Source organism: Lepidochelys kempii, chromosome 1 (genome assembly GCF_965140265.1).
Source record: "Lepidochelys kempii isolate rLepKem1 chromosome 1, rLepKem1.hap2, whole genome shotgun sequence".
NCBI lineage: Eukaryota > Metazoa > Chordata > Testudines > Cheloniidae > Lepidochelys > Lepidochelys kempii.
In genome coordinates, this window is record NC_133256.1 from 31,973,886 (window position 1) to 31,998,081 (window position 24,196).

The window sequence follows — 24,196 nt, forward strand, 5'->3', positions numbered from 1 at the left end:
TCACGACCACAGTTTAAGTAAATACATAGACAACAGACACAGAGCTGCTTGACTGATACCCCAGTACATGCAGATGCTTCCCTTTGTGCTGCTGCCAGGATCTTGCCAGTCCCTCTCCCTGCACTGAGGTCAGGCAGGAGACATGGGTAAGTGCCCCCCACTCCCTTCTCTACTGGCCCAAACCTGCTCTCGCTTGAAGTCAGTGGAAAGATTTACACTAATGTCAGTGAGAGTTGGAGCAGGCCTTAGGGCAGCACAAGGATAGATATTGGTGCACAGAAGTAGGTGACTGGTAGACAGACAGTCAGCTCTGTGGGAGGGACCAAGAGCCTGGAACTCAGTTTTGAAACAAGCTGATTTAATTGAATACCAGTCTCCTCAGGGACACACTCCGTGCCTCCTTCCATCCAACTTTGGCCCTTTTTTGAGGAGAGAAGGGTGCTCGTCTCTTTGCTGCATTGGCCCCCGATTTAGCAATAGAGCTTTCTTCTTGCTGCCTTTACTGCTTATGATATCATCAGCAGAGTGAAGATTGTCGTCTTAGAAACAGGGAAACAGAAAAACTATTAGCAGATTGGCAAGTTACCAAATCTATTAAAGGAATTAAAATAAAAGTAGGCCAAGATTGGTCTGTAACTCATTCTAGCCCCTTTTTCAAAGTGAGTATTTGTGAGTGAGGCTAGTCTCTGACAAAACAGCCTCAGCTCGTCCTTGTGATGTGATATGTTTTCGATTCTAATCTAACTACTGCTCTTAACATTTGGAGCAATTCCCCCACAAGCAATGAGGGGAGGAAAAAACCAGCCAACAACAAAACCCACAAGATTTACTTAAACTTTAACATTTGTCCCTGTGGCTCGTTTGTGTAGGCAGATAGGTAAAACTGAGTTTCATCTGGCTTGCAAAGACAGTGGAAATTCTACGGACTTTGTGTTTTCTGACCTTCATCACAGAATTGTAAAACACACCTTTCTGCTTACGTATTTGTGAGGTTATGCGATATGACTCGTGTGGAATCTTTTTTTTCTAATGATGGGTCAAGAGTGCTTGTCTTCTGTGGACCATGTATGTCATGGTCCCAAATGCCACAACAAATAGGATAATTAAAAAATAATTAAATTAATAGAGATACTCTGATACTCTCTGATCAGACACAAATGAATCAGCTTGAATTCACAGAGACTTTTGGGTCACAGTCCGTCAGATTTCCCCACATGATATAAGAGGTCATTTCCCTCCTTTCTGGGACTGGTAATACAAACATGATAGCTTAAGCTAAGCTTTATATTCTTTCTCTCTAAATGTACCTGCCCCTAAATCTTCCCTCAAAATCTCTCTATTTCCCATTATCTGTGGCCAACAGGTCTTCCATTTTATATCATGATGGAGTTAACAAACCACATCTGCCAGAATCAGTCACCAGAATTTACTCATCAGCTTTATGCATGATTCCAACTTTTGCCTCAAGGTAGATCAACAGAAGAGACCTACACTCTTATGTGAGGTTGTAGATCCAGCCAGTGTGCTGAGTGGCTACTATTATTCAATAATTCAAGGTGGGTTGCATCAGCATGACTCCTAGACCATGCCAGTTAGAAATGTTTTAATGCCCTCTTTCCCCTTCTCTAAACCTGATAAATGTGGGAACCAGGAAATGATCTTTGTTCTTATGGGGATGTAGGTGATAAATGGGCATCAGTCTTAACTAGCCTTTTTATCAAGCAGGCTATAGGTTCACTATGATTAACCATCTCGGGAGTACTTTATCTTTATGGGACTGAATGTTTGTAGAAAATAACAAATGAATTTGGGAGTTCTGTTGTTCATTAAAATTATGGATAGAAAAAACATTTTAAATTGCATAGGGTATTTGTATCTAGTTATATACAATACAGGCACACTAATGAATTGCTACATATATACAGTGAAATATGTGCAGGTACAGTTAAATCTACAGAAACCATTAGAGTTAAAAGTCACTGATAATCTTCATGCATGGCAAGACTGGGTTTTGTTAAGATTGAACCCTAACTAAATATTGAAACTGATCATTTCTAGCTGAGTGGAAGTAGAAAAAAGGGTTTCCTCCAAGATTTCACAGAGGAGGGGGTTTAAAGAAGGCACACCAGTGTGCACCCTTATGACTGGGAGATATTTGGAAATGTATTGCAAAGAGAAACAATTTATGCTGTATATTTTACCACTATGGACTAAGGGAACCTAGGGAGGGGGGAGGGCCTTCAGAGATGGGACAGCATGAGGAAAGAAAATTAAAGTGTAGTGGAGCTGACATGCTTAGATCTTTTGGGAAAGTCCTTAGAAACTCACAATTATTTCTGTAATTTACTTTTGTTTGAGGTAGGAGAAGGGAAATCTAAATTCTAAAACTGGGTCCGTCCATCTGTCTGTCAGCGCATGGTATTTTTCATGTATTTCCCCTGTAGTAAAGTGGTTCTCAAACTTTAATACCTAGCATACTACATTTAAACCTCAAAAGTGTTTGGTGTGCTACTTTTGTAATTTGAATTCGGATAGTTAAAATGAATATTTACTCTGCCAAATCAACCATTCTCCATCTGATGGGGTCAGCATAAAGACATGTTGTCAACTTGTGTGATTTTATCGCAAGACTTGTGATGTGCGGTGTTAACTGGGGAGTTGGGGACAAGTTGGAAATTTGGTGGCACTTTGTAAAAATTGTGCAATTTGACCTCTGTTGGGTCTTCCAGTGAGAACTCCTGCAGTGGGTGACAAAATCACCTTACTCTATAAATTTGGGATTGGACAACTCTGTAATTAACTCAGACATGCACTAGAGGTGGGCTAGAGCAGTTCAAAAATCAAAAGATAGGCAAAAATGAGTAAATATATACACATATACATATATATTTTAAAAAAATCTCATGATTTTTGGGCTAATTTTGATGTGGGGGTTGATAGATTATTTTTAAACTTTGTGGGCTGGCAATATTGCTAACCACACTTTTTCAATATTCAATAACTCCACTACCTCTTTTTAATTCTTAAATTAATAAATTGATTGGGGTTTTTTTCGCCTTTGTTTCCACCTCTGGAATTCTGCTCCTGCTGCCTCTACCTAGAATTGGACACAGAGAGGAAGAACTCAGGATCCCAGGAGGAGGCTAATTTGGAACAGTCCAATTGCATATGTGCCTGATCCTGCAAAATGTTGAAAGCCTCCTGGGAGGTTCCAATTACTGTACGCACAGCTAATAGAGAGATGGGCAGCATTATAAAACAATAAGGTAGATAAAAAAAAAACAACTGAAGTCTATAGTTTTCAATGGTGCTCAGCACCTGGCAGGATTGGCCCAAAGTATTAAATATTTCTGCTTCTCTGCCAGGATCCAACTTGGGGATGCTGAGAGGAGTTGCCTGGCCTGGCTTGCAGGCTAAGGGACTTTGCAGGGAAGCATGTGATCTGGGCCTAGCAAGTCAGTCAACATACAGACAGCCTACAGTAGGTTGAAGTGAGTTAGGCCTCTATGCCCACAGGGAGCAGCCTGTTTTATCTTTCCCCGTTTTGGGGCTTTTATGTATTATCATTCTGAATTCTAAGAAATAAAGCAGTGTTGTGTTGCAATCTTCCAACAAGCGTATGTATTTCATTTTATTTCTCTTTGTGTGTGCCATGAACCATAATATGTGAAAAGCTGGAGACATAGCACTAAATGTAATGACAAAGAAGCTGACCAAATCTGGCATGTTTCCTTTTAACACTGATGACAAATTACATTCTACCTTAACAGGAAATGTCAGAGAGAGATTGAGTAAACGGGCTGATAGGGTCTTTTATAAATGCATTTTACTGGAACCTCTTGCTATAAAAAGTTAGCCATGGTGTCATAATATACAATTCAGTTTTGCTTCCTATATTGCACACCTTCAGTTCCTAATTGCAAAAACACCCCCACCCCTCATCCCTCCTTGAAAAAAAAACAAAAAACCCATAGTGGGGCTTTTTCTTCATCTTGTATTTATTCTGTCCCAGGAAAGAGAAGGTAATACCATGATTGTGTTGGGAGATTTTGAACCTCAATAGTCAGTGTTGTGGGGGGGTCTCTTGTGGAATTTTTTCAAATTCCTGTGTGGAGATTCAATCGGAAACCAGTCTGATAGAAATTTGACTGCATTCCATTCTGTATCCTCTTTCTGTTTCTCTTTTCCCCCCTGACATTTTACAGTCTTTTCTTTAAAGTTTTGAAAGTTTGATGAACACAATTGCCCCCTTCTTATACCTCCTGCTATAGGTCCATTCTATAGATGTTCTGGTGATATCTGTCCCAGCACCAGTAAGAGAGAAGGAAATTTCACAACACTGCCAGAAAGAAGCTCATCCTCCTCCCCAGCTCAGGGAGACAGAGTCAGTATTGCCAACTCCCAATGTTCAAAAATCATGAATCCAATTCACCAAAAATCATGAGACTGGCTTTAAATGAAATTATGTAATGAGATTTACATGATTATGTAAAAAATAATAGATTTGGTATTCTTATTTGCCTTCTGCTTTTTGAGCCTTTAGGGTGCACTGGGGTCACATTTTGAAGCTTTCTACACAGCCACAAGGCCTAGAAACTTACTTTTTGTTTAACTGAGGCTGAAATAATCACATATGCACTCGACTCCAGAAGCTGGGGCTTTAAGGAAAACAATAATTATCATGAGACTCATGACAAAATCATGAGAGCAGGCAACATTGCCAGAGGGCAGGAGAAATGGGGCTGATTGTTAGTGACAGATCTCAGAAGGGGGGATGGTGGTGGCACATAATGAGGAGCTGCTGACAAGAGACCAAAAGATTGCTAAAACCCTCATGTGTTAGGGCAGTTTACTCTGTCTACTTATTCTGTTTCCCTTTTTCTCTGTGGCATTTCCCCTTAAGGAGTGATGCATGGTTGTGATCAGGATAAAAGGGAGGGATCAAAATCACACCCACACATAAAAGCAGGAAGTAGTTCAGGCCTTTGGAATTCCCCCAGCAGTGGGGGGGTAGGGGAAACACACACACACACACACACACAGACACATATTTCTGCAGGGTTTCCCCTAGAAAGAGGAAAGTACCTAATGTTCCTCTTAACTTTGGTGGGAACAGGAGCAGGCCCTTATTCAGTGTGATTATGTGAATAAGCAAGAGGCAAAGGGGGAGGGGGGGGGAAACCCAGAAGGAAAGTCTCAGGCATTTGGGTCCTGATCCTGGACCATTTGAGTCAGTGGGAGTTTTGGCACTGACTTTAGTGGAAGTGGGATTGGACCCTTAGAGAGAAATATGCTTTTAGTTTGGATTTACCCACAAAAAGGGTGTTTTGTTGTTTTTTCTTAACTGGGCATTTGTGAAGAAGGATTTTCCTGTTCATTTCCAAGGAGATATTTAAAATTGCCCTAAAGGAGATTACAGGTTCCATTTTTCATCCATTGATATGGACAGGAGTTTTGATCAAAGGGCCTGATTCTGCTCTTTAATCCCTCCCTCCCCCTTTCCTTCCCTTCCTTGCTTACTGAGAAAGCAACATTTCATTCAGAAGCCCTGGGGGCCCTGAAGAGCTGTTATGTGGTCAGCCCCCTAAGCATTTCCCTAAAAGCTGGCTCTACCTGATTCCTTACCATTTTGATCCCAAGTCCCCAAATTGTACATCAAACTAGAGAGCAAGTCTAGCTGTTCCTACTGCACTGACCTACCCAAACCCCAATTTATATGCTTGAGCACCCACATAAACCTGGATCTGGTAAGCAGGTATCTAGTGGATCCTGCTATTTTTTGGCCCCACTCCCAATAATGTACTGCCAAAATAGAGAATGCAGGGGGCTGCTCCTACTTGACCCCTGATCTGGGGCTCAAGATGCCAAAGGTCCAGGTTTGGTCAGGGCTTGAACACTGGGCTGCAGGGGGAGCTGAAGTGTTTGGGGGCAGTTGTAATGAGTTTGCTCCTTCTCTCCTCATGCCATAGACCGCGGGTTGGATGGGGGCAGGATTCAGGCTGTGAGGGTGTCTCGAGGTCGCCCTGGCGCGCGCCCTGGCGCGCAGCCCGGCAGAGGGAGGGGGCCGGCTCCGGGACCCGAGCGCCAGCCGCACACTGGCAGCCCCGTTCGCGCATGCGCAGTAAGTCCGGCCGGGGACTTTCCCCAGCGCGGGGCCCCAGACTTTGCCGGACAGGATAGGCGGGGCGGGGCGGAGGTAGGAGTTTCCGCTAGGCGGGGATGGCGCCCTCGGCGGGACCCGGGCCAGCGGGCCGCGCTATATATAGCGTGTGACAGCGGCGCGGCAGCTGAGCACTGCGTGCGGTCCAGCCCTGGTGAGTATCGCAGCTGGGGGGCAATTCTGGCGCTCAGCAGTGGGGGCTGGGGACGGGCGGCTCGAGCCTCAGCCGAGAGGCTGGGAGCGCGTGGACGCCGCGGCGTGCGCTGGGGCGGTGGGTACGTGCCGGGGTGACCGCTGTGTGCGGGCGCTCACTGCGTCGATGCAAATCTCGCGATAACGGGGAACGGCGTTCGCCCGCGAAGCGGGGCGCGTGCGGTGAGCGTTGCGGCGGTGGGCCCGCGGGAGGGCTGGCGCGGGAGCTGTGGGCAGAGGGTGGGAGTGAGCTGAGCAGGCCGGGGCCCGGCACGTCGTCCTCCGTCAACCGGCGGTGTGTGGCGGTGGGGAGGTCGCGCTAGCCCCGAGCGTGAGGTGAGGCCCTCAAAATGTGATGGGTTTTAAAAATAACTATTCGGGTTTGTGTGAGGCGACGTTTGGATTGCCCGCCCCGCTTGCAGGCTGCACTGAGGTCACCATGTCTCCAAGTTTCAGAGTAGCCGCCGTGTTAGTCTGTATCCGCAAAAAGAACAGGAGGACTTGTGGCATCTTAGAGACTAACCAATTTATTAGAGTATAAGCTTTCGTGGGCTACAGCTCACTTCATCGGATGCATAGAATGGAACCTATAGTAAGATGGTTTTTTTTATATATATATAAATTGGAAGTTGCAAACTGTGAGAGGCAAATTAGTTAAGATGAGCTATTATCCGCAGGAGAAAAAAACTTTTGTAGTGGTAATCAAGATGGCCCATTTAGACAGCTCACAAGCAGGTGTGAGGATACTTAACTTAGGGAAGGTTTCAGAGTAGCAGCCCTGTTAGTCTGTATTCGCAAAAAGGAGGACTTGTGGCATCTTAGAGACTAACCAATTTATTTGAGCATTGAATAGTGGAATGAAACAATGGGTGTTACCATACACACTGTAAGGAGAGTGATCACTTAAGATGAGCTATTACTGTTCCTGAGATGTTCTTGTCAATTACTGGAAACGGCCCACCTTGATTATCACTAGGCCCACCTTGATTATCACTACAAAAGGTCTCCACCCCACCCCACCCCCCAATAGCTCATCTTAAGTGATCACTCTCCTTAGTGTGTATGGTAACACCCATTGTTTCATGTTCTCTGTGTATATAAATCTCTCCACTGTATTTTCCACTGAATGCATCCGATGAAGTGAGCTGTAGCTCACGAAAGCTTATGCTCAAATAAATTGGTTAGCCTCTAAGGTGCCACAAGTCTTCCTTTTCTTTTAACTTAGGGAAATAGATCCAAGCTGTCTGTGACCCTGAGGGCCAGGAACGGTTATTTTAAAAATGGAAGCTGAGGTTCTTATGTAACTGCTGGTCTTCAAGAGTAAATAGTATGAAACTTGGGATCAAGTTGTGATAACTGGCAACATTACTTCAGCCAACCAGGGGTATGGCTATGGCTAGGCTTGCCTAGTGTGGCTGGTGCTGCATGAAACTTGAGTTTAAGGAGGGTGGGTGGATGAATAAGTATGGGGTGACTGTGTGTGGGAGCTGGTGGTGAATTGTTTGCTCTGATTACCCCTTTCTTGCTTTAACTGAAAAGAAGGCTTAACATTTCAGAAACTGCAAGAGGGATTACAAATTAGTTTAAGCATACGGTTAATTTTAAGCTTTATGAAAAGCAAAAAGCTAGGTTATGGGAATATGCACATTTGAGATGCGCTTAACTTTACACACTGCAAGTAGGTCCTATTGAAGTAAATGAGACCATTCACTGTGGAAAGTTAAGCATGTGCGGTCATTGTAGGATATGATAGACTAATGTTTGTACAGTACAAACTGCAAAAAATCATAAATGCAAAAGCTGAGGTCTTTTCAGTGTAAGTAAAGCTATAATGGGCCCACTGAAGTACTAAGGTTAGTCAAGTCTAGAGATGACTGAGGAACTTAAGGGGGACTTAACCAAACTTGGTGAATGGACAAGATGTTGCTTGATAAAAGCAAAGTAATGCTTACTGGAGGGGAAAACTCAAATTATTTATGTACCTTCGAGTACCTTCCACTAAATTTATGATCTTAACTCATTTATATGCCATAATATAAATTGATGGTATGGCCTCATCTGGAATAATGTGTGCACCACTGGTCACCCCATCTCAAAGGGATACTACAGAAGTAGAGGGGATTCAGAGAGGGGCAGTGGGAATGATCAAGGGCCTGGAAAAATACATGAAGAGAGATTGACCCCCTGTAGACATGTCCTAAAATAAACAATCCCAGTCTTGTCACTCAGGAAAGTTAAGGCAAATCAACTGCAGGTGTGACGTCAATGCGCCTAAATTAAAGTGTGTGAAACCCCTATGTGATATTCTTCAACGAGGATTTGGTAACAGGGAACTAAGACCACTTCATTCCTGAATGAAAGCATCCACATGATGAATTAACCCACTTATGCACATTGTCTTCATACCTAACTTTCCTGATTGCTCCTGTATGTGTAGGCATGCCCTTAGAAGGGAGATGAATAAGAAGTGATGTTGAAGTTAGACTGAGGCATCTGTTCTCTATTTCACAGCACAAGAACAAGGAAATATTTAAAAAAAAAATTGGTGGCAAATTGAAAATTGATTAAAGGAAATACTTTTTTTACTCAGTATCATAGAATCATAGAATATCAGGGTTGGAAGGGACCCCAGAAGGTCATCTAGTCCAACCCCCTGCTCAAAGCAGGACCAATTCCCAGTTAAATCATCCCAGCCAGGGCTTTGTCAAGCCTGACCTTAAAAACCTCAAAGGAAGGAGATTCTACCACCTCCCTAGGTAACACATTCCAGTGTTTCACCACCCTCTTAGTGAAAAAGTTTTTCCTAATATCCAATCTAAACCTCCCCCACTGCAACTTGAGACCATTACTCCTCGTTCTGTCATCTGCTACCATTGAGAACAGTCTAGAGCCATCCTCTTTGGAACCCCCTTTCAGGTAGTTGAAAGCAGCTCTCAAATCCCCCCTCATTCTTCTCTTCTGCAGGCTAAACAATCCCAGCTCCCTCAGCCTCTCCTCATAACTCATGTGTTCCAGTCCCCTAATCATTTTTGTTGCCCTTCGCTGGACTCTTTCCAATTTATCCACATCCTTCTTGTAGTGTGGGGCCCAAAACTGGACACAGTACTCCAGATGAGGCCTCACCAATGTCGAATAGAGGGGAACGATCACGTCCCTCGATCTGCTCGCTATGCCCCTACTTATACATCCCAAAATGCCATTGGCCTTTTTGGCAACAAGGGCACACCGCTGACTCATATCCAGCTTCTCGTCCACTGTCACCCCTAGGTCCTTTTCTGCAGAACTGCTGCCTAGCCATTCGGTCCCTAGTCTGTAGCTGTGCATTGGGTTCTTCCGTCCTAAGTGCAGGACCCTGCACTTATCCTTATTGAACCTCATCAGATTCCTTTTGGCCCAATCTTCCAATTGGTCTAGGTCCTTCTGTATCCTATCCCTCCCCTCCAGCGTATCTACCACTCCTCCCAGTTTAGTATCATCCGCAAATTTGCTGAGAGTGCAATCCACACCATCCTCCAGATCATTTATGAAGATATTGAATAAAACCGGCCCCAGGACCGACCCTTGGGGCACTCCACTTGATACCGCCTGCCAACTAGACATGGAGCCATTGATCACTACCCGTTGAGCCCGACAATTTAGCCAGCTTTCTACCCACCTTATAGTGCATTCATCCAGCCCATACTTCCTTAACTTGCTGACAAGAATACAGTGTGTGATTAGACTGTGGAACTCACTGCCACAGCATACTATGGAGACCAAAAATTTAACATGATTCAAAGATTGGATGATTATATGGATTACAAGGCTATCCGGAGTTAAAATAATAGTTAATGCTAAATGAAAAGATTTGGAAGGGATATAAAACCTCATGCTCTGGGCATAAACCAGCCTCCAAATATTAGAGATTAGGATTTGACCCTTATGAGAGGCATACTGTCCCACATCTGTATACTGTGGGGTTTCATGTACTTCCTCTGAGGCATCTGGTGTTGGCAGCTATCAGAGACTGAATACTGGACTAGCTGGACCATAGTTCTGATCTAGTGTGGCAATTCATGTTTTCCTAAAAGCAGTATTTAACACTTGAATTACTTGACTTCTTATTGTGTAACCTTGCAAAACTTTTTGTTGTTGCATTTAATATCCTTCATTAAGAAACTAGCCAGAGTTAGCATGACCATCTGAGGCACAACCAGAATTTTGCTGAAGTGGGAACCCAGATTAATAGAACTCATATTTGAATGGCGTTGCAGCCATGCGGTCCAAGTCAAAATGCCACTCACTCAAACTTGGCCCAGCTGCCCACTTGACACATGGAGTTGCAGTGCCACTAAAATTTGGCCTAGCTTCCCTGTCCCCTCCCATCATGTTGAAGGGGCAGCTGGGTTACTCCACCCAGCTATGATTAGGAGCTGGGGGGACAGGACAAAAGGGAGAAGAGAAGGCTGGTCTCCTGCTTCCCCCACTCACTGTGCCTAATGATCATTTAAATACCATGGTATCAATGAGCCATCACCAATCTGAAATGAGTGGAGAGTACTCTGCTGCTGCTGTTTGCTTGGAGACCCTTTCTGTAGGGGGTGTATGCCACCCTGGCAGCAGCATATTTGTGTTGACTGTATTTTCAATAGGAAGAAGTGTTGTGTGTATTTTAATGAAAGCGTGGAACACTTCAGAAAACTTGAAACACAGCAAAAAGAAAAAAAAAAAGAGACCCTAAAATTACAGGTTGATTTCTATCCCCTGCTCTCACCTGGAATTTTTGGTTGTTTTTTGTGGGCTTGGGATTTTTCCTTTTGTCTAGAAGTCATTGGACAACTCCCGAGTTTAAACAAGTCCTTGTTTAACTTAAATTGGTTTAGGTTAATTGGTGCAAATTTTGTGCAACTTTTGTGTATGCTGTTCTATACCGGTTTAAACCTGGCTTGTATGTTTAGGTTGCACCTCTAGACTAAATCTATGTAAAATAACACTGTTAGTCATATCAGTACAACTTTGTATGTAGACCAGGCCACTAATCTATTGTCTGTATCTGCCAAATATTTGACAACTTGTGAAATGAAATCATTCACTTTTCCAAATTTTTCGGTACAGATTAACAAGGTGGGAATAGGATTTGATGTCAGTGTTTATGGAAGTGACCTTCATTAACTATCCTGAAACCTGCTGGCCAACAATTAAGAAAACTAGCTTTGAGATTCTAGTGTTCAACAGGTTTATAATTTGAGCAATACTGTAGGTGACAGCTACAACAAATATGCCTAATTTATCTTGTTTTATAAGAAAAATGTCTTTTTCTTCTTTACAGGTTTTGGCAGCACAAAGGAATTGGATGTTTCAGACTATAGATATCTAGAATTTCTTCTTGTGAACTACAAATCTCAGTATGGAGGCCTAAGCCCTTTAAAAGGGACTTCAGTCTGAAATCTGGGAGGTAGTTTTGTGCACAAATAAAGAAACTAAAGTTAACAAAATATATTTCTGTATTGACCAGTGTAAGTTCTGTTTGCTTTCTGAACATGGCCTACAGAGATCTTTTAATTAATCCATATAAAATACTAGACTATTGTAACATAAAGCCATATATTTGTATTAAATGTTATAAGAGTGCAATTGTACCCAAGCAACCTGGCTAAGTTTATGATGCCCAGTGTTGAAAGTGTCATGGAAGAAAACACACTGGGTCTGTTCCAAGTCAGTGGGTATATGTGACAAGTTGTCACTGCTATAGGCAAGAATCATTCTTTCCAGAACTATAGCTCTGCTATATGTAAGGCAGTTGAGTATAACCTTAAATTCTGTTTGTAGTGTCTTGCATATCTTTTGGTGAGGATTGCTAAAACAAAGGGTATTTTGTTTTGGCAGTCTAATGACATACAAATACACCTTCAGAAGTTTTGGGACTGTTCTGTTTGTGCCTCTAAATGTCTCAGGTTAGAATTTCAACATAAGCATGCGAAACTCTTATCAAAACAATCTTTACAGATGTATAAAAGCTGCATTCGTATTGGCTATGTAGGATGAAATAAACACTTAATTTTATATTGGAGCATGATATTAAGAAGCAGTGTCTTCAATTTTACCCATTTTAGTTTCTTTATTGGGGTGGATTTTGATCACCCTTACATGTTTTTCTGTACCTCTTCCACCCAACCCCCATCTGCACCAAAGTGCCATTCTCTGTAAGATGAGAAGTATAGTATACTAAGGAAAATGTGATGTATTGTGACAGGAAAGTCCAGTTGACATCCTTTCTGTACCTCCTAGAGTGTTGAGGTTGTGTAACTTCTCCATTGATGAAGAATGATTAATCCATTGTGCAGATTAAAATAAAAGGACTTCCCATATATATTAAGTCTGTTTATGAATCATAATTCATTCCTTTCACATGCATTCAGTGTTACAAACCAAAATGTTTCACTTTCAGGTCCTTACTTTTTTATATGGCCTGGGAGTTATTCAAAATCACCTCCATGCACAAAACTACCTCCCAGAGAAAGACTTGTCCCATTTGTCCATAATATTTCATTATGAACATAGTGGAAAGCAGCTCGTTCCTGGCTAATCTGATGAATAACAGCACTGTGTGTGAACTGAAGTACGATTTGTCATGTGAACTCTACCGAATGTCTACCTTTTCTACTTTCCCTCTCAACGTGCCAGTGTCTGAAAGGAGTCTTGCTCGAGCTGGGTTTTATTACACTGGTATGAAAGATAAAGTTAGATGCTTCAGTTGTGGCTTGATGTTGGATAACTGGAAACAAGGCGACAGTGCTCTGGAAAAACATAAACAGCTCTATCCTAGCTGCAGCTTTATTCAGAATTTGCTTTCAGTTAGTAATCTTGGATCATCCTCTCATTCAGTCTTTTCACCTCCAGCCACAATAAACAATTTTTCACAATCTTTGCATTCCATAACTGTTGCTCCGAGCTTGGAACAAATTGGCTTTTTCAGTGCTAATTTCTCCAGTTTTCCTCAAGCACCAGTAACTTCTAGGGCAGTTGAGGACCCATCGCGCCTGCGACTTAACTATTATAATCCTGCAATGAGCACAGAAGATGCTAGACTATGTACTTTTGAGACATGGCCCCTGACATTTCTATCACCAGCAGATGTGGCAAAAGCTGGATTTTACTATACTGGGCCAGGAGACAAAGTTGCTTGCTTTACCTGTGGGGGGCAACTAAGCAACTGGGAACCGAAGGATAATGCCATGTCAGAGCATCGGAGATACTTTCCTAACTGCCCTTTTGTGGAAAATAAAACTAGAGACCAACCAATATTCAGCATTTCTAACCAGAGCATGCAAACCCACATGGCTCGTGTTAAAACATTCATAAACTGGCCAACAAGAATTCCAGTTCGACCTGAACAACTTGCAAATGCTGGGTTTTATTATGTAGGTAAGGAAAGTTAGCCTATCTAATGTCTTCATTTATATTTATATATTAGAATTTGCTAAGCAATGGCTTGTGTGAACACTTGTTGAATACTTTGTAAACTTGCTTTTAAAGGTCGTAATGATGATGTCAAATGTTTTTGCTGTGATGGTGGATTAAGGTGTTGGGAGTCTGGAGATGATCCATGGATTGAGCATGCTAAATGGTTTCCAAGGTAACTATATTTAAAAAGCTCTAAGTGGAAGAATTAGGCCAGTGCAGAGCACTTTCAGACCTTCCCCTATAATTTTTACCTTGAAATTTCTAAGTGGGAGCAGAGTTAGGCCAATCTGAGTGCTTTTGAAATTGTCACTGTACAAGAGGTTTTTTCTGTTCCAGATGGAAAGAATTGAGTGAACATCTCTACTGCTGAATAATAAAATGTGATTACTTCCTAATGGGGAAATAATGACACTAATAACTGGGGGAGATTTTCAAAGATGTCAGTAAGACACGTAACTGCTATTTGTACCTTTGAAAATCTCCCCTTACAGTAATGATTTTTAAATAGCTTTCATGAAGTTTCAGAACAGTACAGGAAAAATTGCTCTTCAAATTGGACAGTTTTGTATGCTAATCTTTGACACATCGTTTAATAGGTGATGGTAAACTAAGTTCAACATCCAGCTTTTGCTTAGCTTCTTGTTCATCTACCCCATTAACTTTATCAGTGGAATTTTTATCTTGAGTAAAGTTTAAATTGCTTTACTAATGCAAAGTGTAGACTAATTTAAACCTTTAATTTTTTTATATCCATTTCATTGTGGGGTTTTGTTTTGTTTTTTAAATTTAGACTAGTTTGTAGACACTGAGCGATTTGGTGCGGGCTGAGGAGTATTGGCTGAGTTTAAAAGCTGTTGAGGCTATACACTAAAAGGTATCCATTACTGAATGCTTTGGTATTGATGAGATCACATTTATATCTGATACATACAGGAATTAGGCCATATTAAGATGATTCAGCAAAGCATCCCTCTTCAGTAAGGATACTTAAGTGTGTGCTAAAGTTCCATTGAAGTCACTGGGACTTACTTAAAAGTTAAGCACATCCCTGAATTGGGGTCTAACTGAGCACAGTATTGTAGGCTTCTTATTCTGCATGGCTCTTAACTAGTCATATATGAGAAACAAATATTGTAACTTGACAAACATTTATATTCTGTTAATGTTTTAGATGCGAGTATCTATTGCGAATAAAAGGGCGAGAGTTTGTCAATCAAATTCAGGCAAGATTCCCCCATCTCCTTGAACAGGTAAACTAGAATTTTTATATAACTTTATGTACCATCTAATGCTGATATTAGCAACCAGAAAGTACATAACTTTTTTTCCATACCCACTTTCCAGTTGTTCTAAGTTTGACAGGTATGCGTTTTAAGTTTGATAGTTCATGAATGGACAGCTTTACATGAAAATGAGATGAATCAATTCTAATGGATGGTCTTCAAAACTGACTCTTTGCACAGCTTCCATGAGCAGTTTTTGTATTTTATGAGAATTTATATTGAAAATAGATCTGGTAGCATTGGGACTTGAGTCATTTGAGGAGCACCACAGCCATTTACAATCAAACCTTGTGACACTTGGTCTGAGGCAGTGAGAGCTCTAGACTTTGAATATTAAGAAGTGAAGTTCTGATTTCACAAGGCTTAGTGACTAATTAGATTAGTAAATGCTAGTACGGAAACTGGTTCTGGGTGCCTCACTTGTGGGACTTTTTTTTATTTAAACTCAGCTGTTTGTAACAAGATACTTTTGCATAAACAAAAGGCATAGTGAATAACTTCATTTAGAAGAGAAGTTAGTGTTGGGGTAAATCCAGGCAGTTTATACCAATAAACATTTGCAATACGAATTGTTGTAAGACTTCTATAATCCTATCTACAAATACGTCACTTGGCTATCTGAGTTAAAATTCTTAATTGCAGGTCTTTGGGTGGGGTGTGGCTGGACAATGACTAGCACAATGGGGTCCTGGCCCATGATTAGGGCTCTTAAATGCTACAATAACTTCTTTATTTGTACCAAGTTCTTCCTTTAGTCTTTTGTGGAAAAGAATGCACTGGAATCATCAGTGTTGTATGCAAAGAGAAAAGATGCTGACTTTGGTTTTTTGTTGTTTGTTTTTTTTACATGCTGTTCCTTTGCATTTCATAGCTCTTGTCAACTTCAGATACCCCTGTGGATGAAAGTGCCAATCCACCAAGTATGTACATTTTAGTTTTTCAAGCTACATAGTAATAAGACTTTCAGCGCACATACAAACTTAATGTAAATATAAATAGAACTTTTGTATGGATGCTTTCCAAAATTCGCTTGCTAAGCAATTCATAGCATTTTAGAAAGCAGCAGCATTGGAATGCTTCCCAGCAAGTCAGTTTTTTTTTCTTTTTGACAGTTGTATAGTGTACTTAAAATGTCAGTTAGGTGTCTGTGAAATTTTATACTACAATATTCCCTTCAAGTTTGTTACAAGAGTTCTCATAATTTCCCCAATACTAGGGATTTGTATACATACTGTATATTGTTTCTGAACAGTTTGCCTTTGTTTGCTTGTTCTCCAGCTGGACTCAGTGGGCTCATTGTTGGTCACACCAGCTTCTGCTAGAGTAACGCAGGCTATAGACCACCCTGATATCAGAGCTCATTAGAGGGTGTTGTGATTACACAAGATACCTACAGCCCTACCCTGCTGGGGGCCTGCAGCTATGTCAGTACCTTCAAAAGTGGGCAGCCATATCCAGCTGGGGACATACTGAAGTGCAGCCTTCCAGACAAGAGGCTGTAAAGCTGCTGTAAAGCTGCTCTTCAGTGGAATACCCAAGTATGATGACAATGCTGCCTGACTTCTCTGGGGGTGAATTCCCCATAGTGGCAGTGGCCCCTGCTGATGCAGTGAGATGAGTCAGATTTCCAACTATTATGCTTAGTTAGCTAAGTGCCAGGAAAAGGATGACCAATAGTAGAACTGTAACCATTCTATTAACGCAGATGGGACTCAAGAACTTGGTATACTATATGAAAGGGAGGTATTTCCATAACTAACTTTTTACCATTCTTTTTCACTTCTAATCTAATGACGCTATTCAACAATGGAGTGACCTCTGGGTTTTCCCTGCTTTTGCTGCTTTAATTTGGATCTTTGTTACTGTAACACAGCTTTTTTTGTTTAAATCCAGTCTAATAAAATTCTAAACAAGAGTTCTAAATAAAAATATTTTGGTTTTAAAAAGTGAGGCCCATGTCATTAAATTTTTTTACCCCAAACCTCATTTATATGCCAAAGATGCTAAAAATATCTAAAGTTTTCAAATCTAAAGTATCTTCTATTTTTTCCCCCTCCCCTTTTTTTATGAATAGCTATTCATTCTGAACCTGGAGAAAGCCATTCAGAAGATGCAATCATGATGAACACCCCTGTGATTAAAGCAGCTTTGGAGATGGGATTTAGTAGAAGACTAATAAAGCAGACAGTTCAGAGTAAAATCTTAGCAACTGAGGAAAATTACAAGACCGTTAATGATCTTGTGTCTGATCTGCTTACTGCAGAAGATGAAAAGAGGGAAGAGGAGAAGGAGAGACAATCTGAAGAAGTGGCATCAGGTATGCATAAGGCACTAGTAATACACTTATCTTTGTTCCATTGTAATGTGTTTGCTTTTTGGTCTAATTCTGGGGACACTGGTATTCATGAGCTTTGGTAATGTGTGTGTGTTGTGTTGTGTTTTTTTTTTTTTAAAAAGGTAAATATAAAGGATTAACACTGTATCAACTGGATATCAGTGTGGAGTTTAGGCCTCAATCCTGGAATTGTCCTTACAGTGATGCATCCCATACTTCATTGGGGCTTGCTATGCTCTGAATCCACCTCCACAATACTCTGCAGCATCAAGACCATATTTTTGTCCATATGCCTATATGCATTGATAGGTCCATCATATAAACCAAAACTGTGACTTCTCTATATAGTAAAACGTCTACCACATAGAAATGATTATAAATATAATTTTGGTCTCCTGAAGTTACTACTGGTCAGCTCTGTTTCTTCTGTGATTTCTCAGCAATAATAAAAACATGGAGATTAATGTACTAGAGATCAGATTTTTTTTAATTGATATTCCTTAAAGTTAGATGTAGTTAAGTAAGCAGGGTCTGACAAAATTTACCCCTTGGGTGCTTCAGCTAATTCCTTATGCAATCTTAAAACTATTAGTTCTCTTCAAGAGCTCATGGTGGACAGAGGAGCAAAGAAGAAAACTACTATGTTTGCCCACCTTAGGACCTGGGGAATTATAGACCGGTGGGCCTAACTTCAATACCTGGAAAGATACTGGAACAAGTTAAACAATCATTTTGTAAGCTCCTAGAGGATAATAGGGTGATAAGTAATAGTCAACATGGTTTTGTCAAGAACAAATCATGCCAAACCAACCTAATTTCCTTCTTTGGTAGGGTTATTGGCCCAGTGGCTTGGGGTGGAGGGGTAGATATGGTAGATTTGGTTGGTTGGTTTTTAAAGTAAGGCTTTTGACACAATGCCATATGACATTCTTATCAGGAAACTAGGGAGATGTAGTCTAGGTTAGTGACTTTCAACCTTTGTTCATTTGTGGGCCCTTAAACTTCAAATGGGGGTACAGACCCCTTTGGAAATCCTAGATGTAATCTGTGGACCCCAGGGGTCTGCAGACCACAGGTTGAAAACCATTGCTCTAGGTGAAATGACTATAAGGCAGGTGGACTGGCTGAAAGACCATATTCAGCGTAGTTATCAGTGATTTGCTATCAAATTGAGAGGATGTATCTAGTGAGGTCCCACAGGGGACAGTCCTGGGTCCAGTGCTAGTCAATATTTTCATCAATGACTTGGATAATGGACTGGAGAGTGTACTTATAAAATTTGCAGGTGACACCAAGCTGGGAAGGATTGCAAGCACTTTTGGAGGATATTAGAAGTCAAAATGACCTTAACAGACTGGAGAACAGATCTAAAAATCTACAAAATGAAGTATAATAAAGACGTGTGCACTTAGGAAGGAAAAAGTGAAATTCCCAATTATGAAATGGGAAATAAGTAGCTAAGTAGAAAAACTGCAGAAAAGGATCTGGGGGTTAGAGGGTCACAATGTGGTGCAGTTGTGAAAAAGGCTAATAGAATTTTAGTTTTTTGGTTTTTTTTAAACTTGATTAATGAGGAAAGTCGGGAAACAATGTATAAGGTGGCCTCACTACTCTGGAGGAGAAGGGGGACTGTGTAAAACTTCACAATACTCAAACTACTTATCTGCCTCTCATGTGATATGTGAGGTCTGTAGTAATTATTTAATAGTGTGTATTACTGATATGGAGTGGGAAGTGAAATGAAGAATGAAAAGAATCAAGGCATCTCTTATAATAGCACACATCAGTTCCTAGTAACAATGCAACTTAAAATCTTGTAACTTACTGAATTTTCCCCTTGAATTTAAGATGACCTGTCTTTAATCCGGAAGAATCGAATGGCTTTGTTTCAGCATTTGACATGTGTGCGTCCTATCCTGGAGAGTTTACTGTCAGCCAAAGTGATAACTGAACTTGAACGTGATGTTATTAAACAAAAAACACAAACGCCATTGCAAGCAAGGGAACTGATTGATACAATTTTAGTGAAAGGAAATGCAGCAGCCCACATATTCCGAAACTGCCTGCGAGAGTATGATCCTATGTTGTACAAAGATTTATTTGGTGAGTTTGACTGACAGATGTACTCCTTTTTTTTCCTTTTCCCCAAAAGATTGATAAATTGATTTTCTAAGTGTAACCATCTTTATTTTCTTGGTAATACAAATTTTGTATCCGCGCAGGGCTCTGTAGAGCTGCAGGGTTCTATCAGGAACCACAATGGTGAAAGCTGCAGCATGTCGGGCCGCTGCTCCTAGGAGCGAGCTTCTCCAGCGTGGCTGTACCTCCCCCAGCCTTACCCACTGGGGTGGGCACCAGCAGCTGTCCCTGATTGCACTAGTTTGTGCAAGTGGCTCACACGCTCCCAGACAAGAGTCCCTTTCATGCAGCGATCTGCCTCTCCTGGGTTCTGCGAGCAGCGGCCTGACATTCTGCTGCTTTCACCACGGTGGTTCCTAGTAGAGCTCTGCAGATATAAATTTTGTATCCACACAGGGCTCTAGTAATACAGTCTGAGGTATAGTAGTAAACCAGTAGTTAAAAGTTCTACTGGAATATAGATAATGCCAATGACTAAAATGTTCCTTTTTTGTCATTTTAGTTGAAAAAAACGTGAAGTATGTCCCCACAGAAGACACTTCAGGTACATTTTCAGTTTTATTCATTTGAGTGGTCTGGCCAATAACTGAGGTTCTCAAAACAAATTTTTCTCTGACACTGTCACGTTCTGGGGTGTAATCCAAACTAGTGAAGTGTTGTCATCCCCTGCCCTGTGACCTTGAGTGCCTCCGAATGCTTTGCTGTTGTAGCTCCTAACTTGTGCTGCTCACAAACAGCCTACCAGCATGCAAGTTACTCTGAGTGCGTATAGCTACAGTCCTGGTTTGGTGGCTCTGACTCCAGCAGCCTGTTAGCAACACTCCTGCCACACTTTGGCTTCCACCAGCCTTGGTTACTACTTGCAGAGTGACCTCAACACAATCTCAGTCCCAGATTTTCCACAAACTGTGTGTGCTGCATTGTGCAGCCCTTTCCTGGGCAGTTGAGATATTAAAGTTTCGTTGCCCCTGCAAAGGGTCAATATTTAACAGTTTGCTACTTTAACTAATTACCAAATAGTTCAGTTTAAACAACACTGTTTTATTCTTTAATTCAAACTAAACCAAGTGTATTTAACTAAAGAGATCTTAAGGGACTACAACTATAAGGCATTAAAGTCAGAAATAGTTACAAGAGAAATAAAAATACTCACTTTCTAGTAGCTAAAACTTAAGCTAGACTGGGTTCAAAGTAAAATCCTTACACATGATCCCAGCAACATGGCTGACCAAATTCTCAGGTCAGGGTCTCCCCCCACTAAAGTCAAAAGGGTGGTTCCTTTCTCTTAGAGTGAGATTGGTGTGTTTTTTGTCCCTCACTTTTGTAGTTCAGTCACCCTTTGAATTGCATTTTCCTGAAGGTTACCCCTAGATAAAGTTCATTCCAGCTCTGAGATGGAGACCTGAGATCTCCTAGTGAAAAAGGTTCCATGTTGTTGCTTGCTGAAATGCAGATAAGTTTGTTCCTGCACCCCTTCATTGTCAAATGACCATTCTTTGGCAGGTGTTTGTCCGTCAACTTTTACCTCTGGCACAAGGCATCAGCTTGTCCTTTGTCTATCAGAAACTGGTTTACCCCCTCCCCAGACTTATGTGGTAAACACATTTTAGTAATTGATTTCTGTAACTCCTAATATGCACTTCTGACATACATTACACGAGAATATTAATGATCAGTATGGTGTTCATTTTTAAATGATCTCACAAGGCATATTTTGTACAAAGATTATTCATACCCTGCACACTATTGTAATTACAGGGGCACTTTTGGTCACAGACACCTATTAGTTATATATGCTTTCTAAATCAAAATTAGGTATGAGGGACACATTCTGTTTGTAGTCAGTTAACGTAAACCACTTCCCTCGTGCTTGAGTACTGAAAATGGCTACCACCAACTACAGGATGTCCCAAGTGCAGTGTGCTTCTAAAATCCATACTGTATAATCACTTTGAGGCATAAACATTGGACAAACTCGAACTATAGCTTTCCATCTCTGCTGGCTACTCATTGCCTGCCTGTGCTTCCCACTTCTGTCTTGCCAGTCATTTCACTGTATCTCCCAACTTCCTGGCTTGGGAAAATGTACTTCCTTTTCTGTCTCTCCATCTATCTCTCTATGTAGTGATCTTATAGACTGGAAATACTGGGTGGCAGTCATACTGAATTTTTTTGCTTTCCCACCTCTAATCAGTTCTGCCATTTGAAGATCTCTTTGTGGTGTTAAGTTTTTGTTTTGTTTTCTCTATTGTTAGGGTTACCCATGGAAGAACAACTTAGAAGATTACAGGAGGAAAGAACCTGTAAAGTTTGCATGGACAAAGAAGTTTCTATTGTATTTATTCCATGTGGTCACTTAGTGGTGTGCAAAGAGTGTGCACCATCTCTAAGAAAATGCCCTATTTGCAGGGGGACAATAAAGGGTACCGTTCGTACATTTCTTTCATGAGGAGAGGAAACCTGCAAACTCCTGCTCCTGTGCATCCTAGTTGTGCTCGAGACTAACCCAGTGATTTGATAAGAATGGAAAACTATAGTAAAGAAGATAATGGATAAATTACTTGCCTAATGTGGCTTATGGGGTAATCGTGGACTGTTGTATGACCATGCTAGGCCTTAAGCTGCCAAAGATCTTTTTTTGAAACCTGTGTTAGTAATTAGTAAAAAATGATGGAAAAATAAGACCTATCATTTTTTTGGTGAAGTAACTTTTTCAGAAAGTCTTAGTAAATGAGGAAGAGATCGCATAAACATGCCTTACCTTAATTTGAAAAGAAATCATTTACTAGTGAAACCTGTTTTAATACGTTTAATTTTAAAGCTGAATCTTAAATAACTAAAGCATTTTCATGAGACTTGCCTAGAAATGACACTTATAAGACTACAGGATCCTCTACTTCAGCTGTTCTGGTTGCATCCAGACTAAAAAAAGACTACAAAAAGACCTTATAAAAGTCTGATGTTCTGTTAATGTGTGTATAATTGATATTTAATTACATGAAAACAGCATTAAAATGTTTTCAGTAAACTATTTTAGAAGTGAAAATTTTTATTTAATACAAAATGTTCCCAAAGTTAGCTTAAATTTTTGTATAGGTTGCAGTGACAATGGAGAAGTGTGTGTTAGCTGTATTAGTCTATACTGTGTGTTTTGCTGATTTTCCTCTTAGCACAGCCCTTTTTTAATAACACTTTTCCTAGCAAAATTAATCTGCTTTAGTTTCCTCCTTATTCAGAGTAGATAGGGTGACTGACTACTGCATTAGAGGTAGACAAATAATGCAGGTATTACACACACACACACACACCCCATAATAGTGACCAGTGGAACTTAAGCAGAGGGAATATTGGTGAATGTATTGTGATTCACACTGCTCCTGGAACAAAGTGCCATCTGAGCAGCCTCCCATGAAAACAAAAGGGACATCCATTCAACTTCATCCCTTCTGTCTGCCTCTCCCTCATGAAGAAGAAAATGCTCCTAACAGAGGAGCAGCCCCTAGTACTCACTGCTGTGTTGGCCTTGGGGAGGAATCCAAGTCCTGGTGTAGGACTTGCACTCATGACCTTAGAAACCAGGTAGCTGGATAGTAGTGGTAGTAGCCTTTTAAGATGACGAAATCAGTTAAGGTAAGTAAAGGTTCTTCAAGATGTGTGGTCCCTATCTATATTCCACAGAGGACTATATGCATGTGCCTGGTGCCAGGGCTTTTGAAAGTAGTACTGTTGGGTAGTCCATGCATGCTCCCTTGTCCAGCCTTGTGGTCTTGCCCCAGGTGATAAAGGGTGCGTTGGGCTGCCAGCGTTTCCAGTTCCTTCTCTACCACAGAGCAGCAGAGGGGAAGGAGGGTGAGTTTGGAATACAGGTAGGGATCACACATTCCCTAAGAACCTTCAGTTACAGGTAAGCAACCTCTTTTTTTCTTCTTTGAGTGATGGTCCTTATTAGCCATCTTGGTCCCTATTCCAGGGAGGGTGATTAACATGCAGTACCTATGTGGGACGATGGTGCAAGGAGACGAATGGAGGTCTGCTGCTCCAAACAAAGCATCTGTCATGGAATTATGAAAAAGGTGTGTACCAAACTCCACATGGCTGCCTTGCATACGTCTGCGAGGGCACATTGTGGAGTAAGGCTGTAGTAGATGATTGTGCTCTCGTGGAATGGGCCCAAATCCCTTCTGGCAGGGATCATCCCAATAATTGATAAAAGTACATAATGTACTGAGATCCACTTGAAGATTATCTGGATTAAAATGATTTGTTCTTTCATTCTCTCTGCTATGGCAACAAAGCCTGGGAGATTTCTGAAAGGGCTTTGTTCTGTCAAGATAAAAAGCCAGTGCCCTTCAAACATCTGACTGAAGCCTTCTTTCCTCATTTGAGGTTTGGGGAAGAAGGTAGGTAAATGTATGGGTGGAATTGGGAAACCACCTTGGATAGGAACTTGGGATGGAATTTGTTGTATTCTTGGGGCAGCAGTTTTAGGAAGAAATCATTTGAGACAGAGTTGTAAACTTAAAAGCAGCAATTTTAATTCACCACACACTGAAGTAACCAAAACCAGCCAAAACTGGCTCGGCTGTCCCCTAATAATCTAACTCAGTTGCCATAGCAGCAACAAGGGTCTATTACTTTGACAAC

General features: G+C 41.2%; 1 protein-coding gene across 3 annotated transcripts; it reads left to right on the top strand.

The window, feature by feature from the left end:
* Positions 1 to 6,177: 6,177 nt before the first annotated feature.
* Positions 6,178 to 22,583, top strand: BIRC2 (baculoviral IAP repeat containing 2). 3 transcript variants are annotated; one of them, XM_073338177.1, is made up of 9 exons: positions 6,178 to 6,314; positions 11,661 to 13,756; positions 13,868 to 13,967; positions 14,967 to 15,045; positions 15,950 to 15,998; positions 17,153 to 17,395; positions 19,262 to 19,516; positions 20,055 to 20,096; positions 21,808 to 22,583. In XM_073338177.1, the coding sequence occupies exons 2-9, from the start codon at positions 12,883 to 12,885 to the stop codon at positions 21,999 to 22,001; spliced, it is 1,836 nt and encodes a 611-aa protein (XP_073194278.1). In that variant the 5' UTR covers positions 6,178 to 6,314; positions 11,661 to 12,882; the 3' UTR covers positions 22,002 to 22,583. The 3 variants fall into 3 exon arrangements, with proteins under 3 accessions (XP_073194278.1, XP_073194288.1, XP_073194299.1); XM_073338187.1 differs by lacking the exon at positions 6,178 to 6,314 and adding an exon at positions 6,446 to 6,535; XM_073338198.1 differs by lacking the exon at positions 6,178 to 6,314 and adding an exon at positions 6,597 to 6,688.
* Positions 22,584 to 24,196: the final 1,613 nt, after the last annotated feature.

Excerpts from the sequence above, each read along its gene's own strand:
- BIRC2 (XM_073338177.1), top strand. The coding sequence starts at position 12,883 with ATGAACATAGTGGAAAGCAGCTCGTTCCTGGCTAATCTGATGAATAAC. Across the intron at positions 15,046-15,949 it reads TCCCCCATCTCCTTGAACAG|CTCTTGTCAACTTCAGATAC; the intron begins GTAAACTAGAAT and ends TGCATTTCATAG. Across the intron at positions 15,999-17,152 it reads TGAAAGTGCCAATCCACCAA|CTATTCATTCTGAACCTGGA; the intron begins GTATGTACATTT and ends TTTTATGAATAG.